Source organism: Podarcis liolepis, assembly GCF_965112155.1.
Source record: "Podarcis liolepis genome assembly, chromosome: 9".
NCBI classification, from domain to species: Eukaryota; Metazoa; Chordata; class Lepidosauria; order Squamata; family Lacertidae; genus Podarcis; species Podarcis liolepis.
The window spans coordinates 17,522,661-17,533,710 of NC_139564.1; the positions used below are offsets into that span (position 1 = coordinate 17,522,661).

An 11,050-nucleotide genomic window follows, 5' to 3' on the forward strand; every position below is an offset into this window, starting at 1 on the left:
TGCTGCTGGATTTTGTAAAAAATATTATTACTGCTTCTCTTGCTTGCCTTTTAAATCCTAGTGCAAGACATAAAAATATTCTAATCTTTCTTTGAATGCTGGGATCCGACAGAGTTTGGGGATTTGCAGTGTGACGAGTTATGAGAAAGTTAATTTGAAATGTGATGACAAATAGCAGCAATAACATCCCACAAAATTTCCCCATTTGCTTCAAACGGTGAAAATAGTAGGAAAGATCTCCAGGTGCCTTGAAGAAGTCAACGTATATTAGTGAAAATACAAATAGCAGCGCATTTTTAAGAGGAAATATATTAGAGCTTTCAGCATTAATCCTTTAAAGTCCTTGCTGTTTCTCTTGGTATTTGTTAGAGTAGAAGCAGGGGGACCTTTGAACCAGATGCATGAGACCTGCTTATCTAGGAGAGGTTCCTGTGCACCTGGGGCCATGTGTAGATGACCAGACTATAATGGGCAGTGATTGAGACCCATATTACCAGCTCCTACTGGTACAGATGAATTTTCTGCATGGTTGCTTGGACAAAACTGACTCCATGGCTCCATACTTGCATGTAGTGAGCATAAAAATGCATATATCTGTGAGATTTTCATATACAAATGCATTATGTAACGCAGAATCACACTCAGAGCTGTGTTATGTATTAGATTTCAAGCCAACTCAAAAGGCATGGGAACCACCATAGAGCGGGCAGTAAGTAACTCATCTGTGTTCTAACCTACTAGTCTGCAACTCTAGTGCATCATAGCTTGTTCCAAGGTGGGTTGCCGCAGAAGCACTACCACCATGCAAAAATACAATAAAAGACTAAGAAATGGCTCTCCCAATGTGTTAAGTGGGCCCTGGGGCTGAAATACTATTCCTGTAACCCACTTTGTGCCTGGTAAGTTTTGTTAGGTGGTGAATCTGCCATCTCCTGGCACACTTCCAGTGCATCACCATATGTGATTTTGATGTACTGTGGTTTTTTTTACCAAGCATGGAGGGTATTGATGGAAAGCAGTGTTAGCTGATCAATAGGAGCAGAATTCAGGTGGTCGTGAAAAATGCAGTGACGGTATAGGTGCATCCTAAAATCAATAAAGAAGAGTGGTTCTTAATAAACTAAAATGAAGAACCATTACCCACTCCAGCTAAATTACATTCTGTGTTGGATCGTTCGCAGCACTGGGAGCTGGTGAGCATAAAAACAAGATGGTGCAGAAATCAAGCAGTTGACATAGTAATAGATGGAATATAGACCAAGGAGCTGATTTTACTGATTGGTAAATTAGAACAGCAGTTACATAAACTGCCAGGGCCACAAAAGCTGCTTGAAATCATTTAAGTATGGGAAAGTGTTGAATGGTTTCAGTTCTGTCTCCCTTCTTGGAGACATGTTAGATACTTTGCTTTCCTAAGTGGCATGCTGTTCTGGCGATTTTTCAGATTCAAGAAGTAAGTCAAAATGCGTGAACTTGGAAAGGTATGATTGAATGTACTGTGGTGCTTCTTTGGGGGAACCTTATGCGGGTCACATGCCAGTGGTTGGCAGAGTTAGAGGCAGCAATGGGTGACACAATAAATGTTTTACCTTTGTATAGTAGACTAGTTTCTACAGACTCTCTGTATCCCCCATCTAGACAAGCAAGAGGCATTATCAGAGCGCAAGGCTACATTCTAGCCAGGCAAAAGCACTCAGGGTGAGAGGCAGGGCCAGTGTTGTGTGTCTTTTCCCTGGGAGAGTAGAGGGAGAACTCCATGGTCCAGACAGACTGACCTGGAAGACTTTGTCCCCTGTGCTGAGGTTTCCCCAGTCCTGTTCTACATATTAAGCATTAGGCTTAATGCCTTAAGGAAGAAAAGGAGATAGCAGTAAAAGGAAAATCACAATAACCCTTTAAAAATGTAGCGTTCTCAACATCATTTTAGGCATGATTTTAGTTTCTCACAGGATAAGATCCAGAGTCCCCAGGAGTGGAACTCTGATCATGGGCTACTCCTGCTTGAAAGAAGCCATTTGTGCTGGTTCTTCTTCCTGCCTGCAGACACCCCCAAAGTTGCTCCATAGGCTTATGGCTTATGTTGGAGGTGGTATGGGAGGCTGCAGGGAGAGCTCTCAGGACTTCCTCCAGCAGTATTGCTTTTCAGCCTTTTGGCTAAGATGAAGTGTAGGACTTTCTCCAGCAGAAGCTTCTGCTGGATCTCAGTCCCTTCTGCACATGAAAAGAGCCCTTCATTTTGCAGAAAGCAAAACAGTTGAAAGGAGTTCTCTTCTGAAGACCACTCTGGGGTGAGGACTGAAATTATCTGCTACTCTCTCCAAATGTTAACAATAAAAGATATACAATTTTCTTCCACTACACAGTTGTCTTCTGGGGGGTTTTTCCTGGAAGCTTATTGCAAATGTTTGATCCATTTTGTTGTCATCAACATGTTATCTCAACCAGCAGGACCTGTCTATTGTAGTTCTTTTCATTTTGTTTTGATGTGGTTGTCCCCATTTGCCTCCTCTTGCACCTTTGCTGCTGCTCATACATTTGTGGTAATGTTTGCAAAAGCAAAAAAGAGGCACTGCACCATTACGGCTCCCAAGTGGGTCATCTGCCTGGGATTCAAGTGCCCACCTGCTGGTCTTCTCATAGAGCAGGCGTATGTGTAGTAGAACACTTCTCGGTATGGGATATTTCCACACACCCTTTACACATATCTATCCCACTAGGTTAATTCCAATGAAGTGCAGAATATGCCAATTTACATGGAGAAAATACCTGGAGTAGAGATAAGCTTAGCTAGCATTTATCCACATTCAACAGGATAGAAGTAGGCCCATCCAGTTGTCAGGAATAGGTCAGCAATAAAACACCTGGTGTCAGTGAAGTTAAGTCATTATTCAAAGAACGCAAAACAGCTCAGGCCTCGTGATCACTGCCCAGTAAGTCTTCTCTCAATGAGGCAGTTCCAAGGATTGAAGGTCCCTGCCTTCCTACCTCTCTCTAAGACTCCTCCCCCAGCAACCTGTGGCTCCTTTTCCTTGTCTCTCTTTGCTCCACCCTTTTCATTCCTCTTTGTGTTTTGGGAGTCGGGGGGGGGGGAGAGACTCCCTGGCTTCTCCAGCAGCCTGCTTCTCCTCTGCCTCCTCTCCCGGCTCTGCTTCTGCCTCGTGATTCTGGATTGCTCTCTGCCCCAGCCTTTTCCTACTCACTAAACCCTGTTGCTTCATTAGTTTCTGTTCCCTCTTCTCCCTCTGACCATTCATCATCATCATCCCACCACCAATCCCCTGGCTCTAAGTCTGCTTCCTTGGGGGTTATCCAGCTGGTGCCTCCCACTTCTTCCCTGCATCCAGCCAGTTCATGACACCACTAGACTAACTGAAACTCTTTTTTCCTCCCCTTGATATTGCTTGGCTTTTTCTGACAGAGAGGATCCTCAAAATAAGTCTCAAATTTTTATGTTAGGCAAAAAATAGCAAGGCTTGAAAGGGCTGGTTTGGGGAAGGGCTATTGTTCAGTGACAGAACACATGCTTTGCTTCTGGAAGGTCTAAAGTTCAATCCCTGACATCTCCAGGTAAGACTGGAGAAAATTCGTGTCTGAAATCCTGGAGAGCTACTGCCGGTCATTTTAGACCAGCTTTCTCTAGGCCTGTGACCACCACTTGTTTCAGGCTGCAACTCCCATCATCTCCCATCCAGGGTGGTCAATTGATAATGGGTGTAGTTCAACATATCTTTAGGGCACTAAGTTGGGGAAGGGTGTTGTGGTTAATATGGAGCTACATGGTCCAATGGCCTGACTTGGCACGAGGAATATTTCCTATGCGCTTGGATGAACATTCTTGATAGCTTTACCAAATTGCACCAAAAATGTCTACTGCAGCTCCTTAGAAGTGACTGCTCCACTAAAACATACCCAGCTCTGCAATGAGTGTGTGCCCTTCACTTGCCCAGTGCTTCCAAAATAAATAGCTGTTAATAAAAGCTAAGAAACAATAGAAGTAGAAAACTTACAAAGCATGCAGCTTTGGGGAACTCTGAACTTCAAGCACCGCAGATCAAAGCAGCTTTTGTGGCTTCCTTAGATTTAGTTTCAAGTGGCCGTATCTGAGTTCTTAAAAGAAGCAGAAATGAACACGTCAAAAGACATCCACTGTGCCGGTTTGCACTGAATCTAGGCTAATATTAGTTGGGTTTTTGAAGTATATGTAAATGCCAGATTGAAGTAGCAAACAAATTGGGAAAGGATAGAACAAACGCCTAATTATAGTGCCTAATAACTTAAAGGACAGAGTACAATGGACTCCTTTTACAGCTAGTTCTCACACATGAACTGGAGCTTTAAAACGGTAATGTTACTCTAGCTACTGAAAGGAGACAAACTGAAATGTGCTAATTGCGGTGCGAGTTATGACATACCTTTTAAAGAACTCCCTTGAAAGTTTGCATGGTCTGCATCTGGGGAACGAAGCATATTTAGGCTTCTCTCTGTCACTTCTTTTTTCTCTCAGCCTTTCATGCATGCATAGTTTAAGAGATTAGCATGAATAGATTTTCGAGTTGCGTGTATGAGAACCTGACATTGTGCATTGTGCTGTGTCTTTACAACAGAAGAGAAGCTTTGCTGGTTGAATTTTACCTTTCAGCAGATGAGCTTTCCTTTCTAAAAGGAAGGTTTTTAATGTGTCTTCTCTTGGGGGAGAAACATAATTGCAGGGACGGGACGGAGATTGCATCCTGGTGCTTCTTTCTAATTTAATATGGGTCAGCTTTGTGTGCAAGTGAGGGTTTTCCATGGAGAACATGGTTGGGACTCTGATCTCAGCTTTGGACCTGTTTTATGTTACAAGGAGGAGGGTGGGCTCCCACTTCACTGTGGCTCGATTTTACTCCTGTTCAAGAATTTATCAGAGTGATAATCATGCCATCATGAGGGTAGGATAACTGCTGAGAGTACTTTCTCTAATAATGTCACTAATACCTGGGGGAAGAGCAACATTGGTGTGAGAAGTAGCCTGACCTACCTAATTACTTTCCTTAGAAGTTCCATATAGGAAGCTGCGTTATAGCAAGTGAGATTTTTTTTTGTCACTGAGCCTGTATTATTTCTGTGACACAAACTTTGGGAAGAAGCCTAGTTCAGTGGAAGAGCATCTGTTTTGCATGCAGAACATACCATATTAAATCCTCTAGGGCGAACTGATAGAGCATCCATTTGAAATGTTGCAGTGCCACTGCCAATCAGTGTAGACAATGCTGAGCTAGATGGACCAACAGTCTGATTCAGCATAAGGCCATTTCCTGTGCAACTAAGACTTACCAAAAGGTCCCCTGGGTCTGAGAGGGAGATATTTCACATGTTATCTGATCCTGGAGTTATAGCATGCTCTCTACCACTGAACTATTACAGTGACGGCAAAAGTCCTCCATCCTTTGCTTAGTATGCCTAAGGATTTCTGACAGCTTTTGATATTTGTCTCTGTCTAAATCAGCCATCGGTGAAAATGCCTAGTCTGTTGCAAAGCTGCAGACATTACAGGGAACATTTTGCATCCTCCAAGCTGCCTTGCTGTTAATACATTCTGTTACTAATATTTCATCTCCTCCCTTTTTCTGTTTTCTTTGCCCCAGGCTACATATCTAAACAAAATGGTGAGCCAAACTCTCAACACAAAGGACAGAAAGTCAGCACATACACCCACCGAGGACCATTTTAGATATTTGCCGGGCAACCAAGTAACCTCCCACGAAAGCAAAAGCTGCCAGCTGTCAAGTGTGTGCCTCAGCAGCCTCCTGAAAGAAAAAGAAATCGTGGAGGTTCTCAAGCACACAAGAGAGACTTATGAAGCCCTGACTTCAGAGGTTAGCCAGAACGGCTTAGAAGGAGAAGCGCAAAGTGGCTTGAAGCCGACAGCCAAGGCCGAGAATCTCCCTGCTTTTCCCGGGGCTCCGAAAGATCAATCTCCTGTCCCTCGGCAACATTCCACTTTCATAGGGAGGCTGGGACAGCCTCCGAGAGGACCAATCTCCTTACACATGTACAGCAGGAAAAACGTTTTTCTTCACCACACCCTTCACACATCTGAGCTTCAGACTTTGGGCCAGCAAGATGGGTAAACGGAGTTGGCACGTATTTATTGAAGACAGAGCCCTACATCTGGCTTAAGGGGCCACGATGCTAATTTAAAACTGACTTTTTAAGTTCTCATCAGCTGCTACCTACATACTGTTTTGAAATTAACTATTGTTGTCTATGAAATCTAGGCGATCCCTGTAAAGTAAGGACTGGGAGTGGGGAGGTGGGAGGCTGGGTGGGGGCGGGGGAGGCTAGCATGACTTAAATGAGTAGTTGAATGTCTTGCGGAATTCACCCGAGTGTGAAATCCTGGATTTAAGGAAGTTGGTGACAAAAGCTCTACTGGCTTCATAGTGAATGGATGGGACCATCTCGATGGAACGTCCAAAAGACGCCCAATGTTTGTGTGTGTGTGTGTTTCCCTACCGTCAATCACTTGCATACCTAAGATTTCTGAACGCTATGTCAAATATAACATTCTGTTCTTTTAATAATGTTACTGTGAAAGTAGATGTGAGGAATGAATAGAGAATTTAGTAAAAGGGGAGAAAAAGAAACTCCCCCAATGGTACAAATTCAATCGAGGAGGTTTCAGTGGCCTGTTTGGTTGTATTTTGGTTTCATTTTGTACAGTGAAGCTTTTCTCACTCATCATCAGACACAGCCTGCTTGCGCTTCCCATCTTGGGCAAGAAGCATAACAGTTTATTGGGATACTTGAATGAGGTGATGAGCCTCCTCCCCACACTTAGAAACCTTTTGGAAAAAACCTAATGCAGCTGGCAGAAAGTGTGACAGAATGTCCATCCTTTGCACAGCTTATTCCCTTACATGCGATGCAACAGTGGCCGCCTACTCGAATGGTTTTAAAAGAGGATTAGACAAAGCAAGGTTATCAATGGCTGCTAGTCATGTTGGCTATGGTCTCTTTCCACTGTTGGAAAGAGGGTTGCTGGGAATCACAAGAAGGGAGAGTCCTATAGCACTCAGGTCTTGCTTGTGGAAATTACTTTACCAGGGTGATGAGTGGATTTCCCACACCAGACAATGTGTGTCCAAGTGAAAGCTGACCACTTTGTCATGGATAATACCATATGCCATGATGGTGAGTAATATACAATGTCAGTCATACTCAAAGCAGTCCCATTGAAATCAATGGACAAGTACATAATTTTCAGTGGGAAAATTCTGAGTATGGCTTAGTTGGATATCACTCATTATTCAGGGATTGATATAATATCTGTAGTGGGATACTACTTCAGTATTTGAGGCCAAGTTCTAGAGTTAGTTTGCCAGGCTTTTTCAGTATCTCTTTATTTGCACTTGTTTTTCTAAATCAGTATGTCAGTAAATGGAAACGGAAGTATTGGATGCCATCAAATTTAAGAAAACAGAAGATTTCTAAAGCTGCATTTGCCATTGATAAACCAAAATGCTGTAAGAGAAGAGTGCTTTGCAAGGGGCCACATAATTGTCTTTTTAGCATCATCTCATAATGGCATACAGAACACTGTTCTTAAAAGAACCAGAAATGATTCCACAGTAGCATACAAGGTCTTTGTCAATGTCTTTATCAGGCTACTTAGCTAAGGTGGCCAAAGGTGGCAATAAGGAATGTTAAGCTTTGTTGAAACATTGCATTAGATTCTCACCCCAACTGTTCTATATTCTGTGTTGAGAAGCAGGTGTGCATATTCAGATCCCCTTGCGTATTTTGAATTGTGAGCAAAAAAGCATTACGTGGAATTTAAAAAAGCACACACACACACACATCTAGAACACAGTTTTCCAGCTGACATGACCTGTGCTGCATTAGATCGTTCTTTGTACCTTTTAACCGTGGGTCAGAATATTCAGTTTTGTCAACTCTAGTCACCGCTTGAGAATGGAAATGGGATCCAGTTCATCCTTTCACCAACACCAACACCACTCCTGGCTAGGTGATTGGTGCTAATAAACCTGCTCCCATTGAGTATGTTTCTTGTATATTTCGTGTGGCGCTCCATATACACCACAATTCTATTCATGTGTTTGGGTGAATGTGTGTGGGGGGGGGCTTAAAGGGGTGTGGGAAAGCGCACACACATCTGCTCCCTCCATGGCTCTGCACATGCTGACTCATCTTCTGAGCTTTGCATATTGTGCATGAAGAGGCAAAGGGAGATTCTAACAGTGTTTAGCTAACTGTGCTTGGAGGTTTCCTTGTCACTGGGGACCCTTCATTATTCAGTATGCTTAGTATCAGAACACAGGAAGATCTGCAGTAGAGTCATCAAGAGTTGGGCCACTGGGGGCGGACCTTGTACTCATGTCTGCTTCCCACTTTAAGTGTGCATGCATTCACTCCAAATACATAAACAGAGCATCATGCGCAAAGCCTCAGTCTGGGGATCTAGAAATTGAGATCAATGAGCTTTGATATACCAATGCAACTTAAGAGCTCAAACTGGAAAAGTTTGCTGGAATCAGGAATCATACGAACAGATTGGCAAGATGTTTCTAATTCTAAAAAGCAAATTTTATGAAATGAAACAATATGAATAATGCTGAAATTAATGTTCCAAGGCTGCAAGGCTGTGCCTTGGAATGAGTCCCATACAAAAAAAGGTGATTCTTAGACTAAGTCTGTGTAGGATTGGTGTGAGAATATGCTTGAAAATACTTGATGACAATTCAAGTTACATACTGTTTTGTCAACTTGATGGGAGACATTCATTGTAGAAAATCTGGCAATTGCAGCAGAATAATTTAAATAAGTATTGATAAACTTCATCTTACATAATGTATTTCTCTTGGTCACATTCTGGCTACGATTGTTAAATACAACTCTATTGTATTTACAAGGATGCAAGTCCCATTTTATTGAATGGAGGTTATTCCCCTAGTAAGTGTATGTGGGACTGCTGCTTTTGGACCGCCAACTTACTAGGGAATAAATGCCACTGAACTTCTTGAGAATAATTTCTGAGTTATATGCATTAAAATGGCACCGTGAGAATATGAACTCCCTTTGGGTTTTCAGAGATGAGATGAAAGAGAATGGTTCAAATATTGGAAGAAAAATCATTCATTCTCGAGCAGATGGTGTGTTACTGTGTGGCTACCACATGTTCACTTGAGAGTATTTTTGGAGTCAGAGTGGCGTAGTGCTTAGGGTGTTGAACCTGGACCAAGAAGAAGAAGAGTTTGGATTTGATATCCTGCTTTATCACTACCCAAAGGGGTCTCAAAGCAGCTAACATTCTCCTTTCCCTTCCTCCCCCACAACAAACACTCTGTGAGGTGAGTGGGGCTGAGAGACTTCAGAGAAGTGTGACTGGCCCAAGGTCACCCAGCAGCTGCATGTGGAAGAGCAGAGACGTGAACCCGGTTCACCAGATTATGAGTCTACCACTCTTAACCACTACACCACACTGGCTATGTGGTGCCAGAATTAGGACCTCTACTTATATGAAACTCACTTACTAGCCTTGGGCCAGCCATGCATTCTCAGCCAATGCAACCTTTGAAGGGTTGCTGTGGTTTAAGCAGACAAAGTGATTATGATTTAGATTCACCCATCTAGATCAGAAAGGGTGGCCTGGTCCATACCTGTCATCACGACGCCACTCTGCTCCACAAGGCAGCATAAAAATCAGTGAAGTGTATTTTTAAAGCATGCTATCATTAGCATGATTTCAGTGTTCAGTTTCATGTTTTCCTCTTCTGTTAATGAAACAAGTAGACTGAAGAATATATTGGCCTACTGTTCATTACGGATTTCAGTCTCGGTTGTGGTAAGAGTTGCCCTATTTCAATTCTGCCCATTTTTTTGATTATCATTCCATAATCAAAGCAATTCTTTCCAGGATTCAAATGCACTATTTTACAAAAATAAAAAATAAAGCTGCATCTTCCATTTTATACATATATAATGCTTGTTTATTTCTCGGCTAGGCACTGTTTGGATTACGTTTTGTAAGCGGGAGGGGGGATAACTGTCTAAAGCTATGAAAAGGAAATTTCAAAATGCTACTATTTTCTTGACGGGATTTTTTTTTAAGCTAAAAATTATTGGTGAACAATTAAAGCAAGGGATAGCTGCTAGGCTTTTATGAAGAAGAAGAAGAAGAGTTTGGATTTGATATCCCGCCTTTCACTCCCCTTCAGGAGTCTCAAAGCGGCTAACATTCTCCTTTCCCTTCTTCCCCCACAACAAACACTCTGTGAGGTGAGTGGGGCTGAGAGACTTCACAGAAGTGTGACTGGCCCAAGGTCACCCAGCAGCTGCATGTGGAGGAGCGGAGACACGAACCCGGTTTCCCAGATTACGTGACTACCGCTCTTAACCACTACACCACACTGGCTCTTATCCACTTGTAGCTGTTTTGTATCAATATTTTTAGCATTGTTATAGGACTTCTTGTAATACAAACAGGCTGTTTTCCCTCCCACAAGGGTGGCAGCTGTGTACAGTGTAACGGTACCTAAAAAGCAAAGGTGCTTTTGCAACATCCTCTTGTGTATATTGTAACTCATAAGACAACCTTGTGGAGGCATTCTTTCAATGAATGGATTCCTTTGTACTGAAATCTCTAGTTTTCTAAGACAGTTCTCTGTATAAAAATGATTTATACATCTTTCCAAGGCTGTACATATCCAACCTTCTGACATCACGCAAGGGAAAAGGACTTCTTATTTTTTGGCAGATATGTCTCTCTCCCTCTTTTTTTCTTTTTTTGGAATATGTCTATAAAACAAAAGCTTAAGTCTTGTAAAACATCTAAGGCAAATTGCTTCTTCCAGAGCTGCTATCAACGAGTGTGACTTCCAGATCACAATGGCAATGTAATTGATATTTTAAGGAGAAGGGAATCCTTCAGGGAGAGAGAAATGGGTTTCATTTCAGTCAAACACCCTGCATTTTCCCCCTTTCTAAAAGCAAGAAAAGGTCCGGTGCAGATTCTAAACAAGCTTTATAAATTAGAAGCATATCACCACCA

General features: G+C 42.4%; 1 protein-coding gene across 3 annotated transcripts in view; it reads left to right on the forward strand.

Moving 5' to 3' along the window:
* Positions 1-9,966, forward strand: part of CCSER1 (coiled-coil serine rich protein 1) — a 704,602-nt gene extending 694,636 nt beyond the window's left edge. For all 3 annotated transcript variants that reach the window (XM_083458653.1, XM_083458654.1, XM_083458652.1), the window contains one exon: positions 5,625-9,966. In XM_083458653.1, the coding sequence (XP_083314779.1) occupies positions 5,625-6,110 (486 nt within the window). In that variant the 3' untranslated portion in view covers positions 6,111-9,966. The remainder of the gene's footprint in view (positions 1-5,624) is intronic.
* The last annotated feature ends 1,084 nt before the right edge of the window (positions 9,967-11,050 follow it).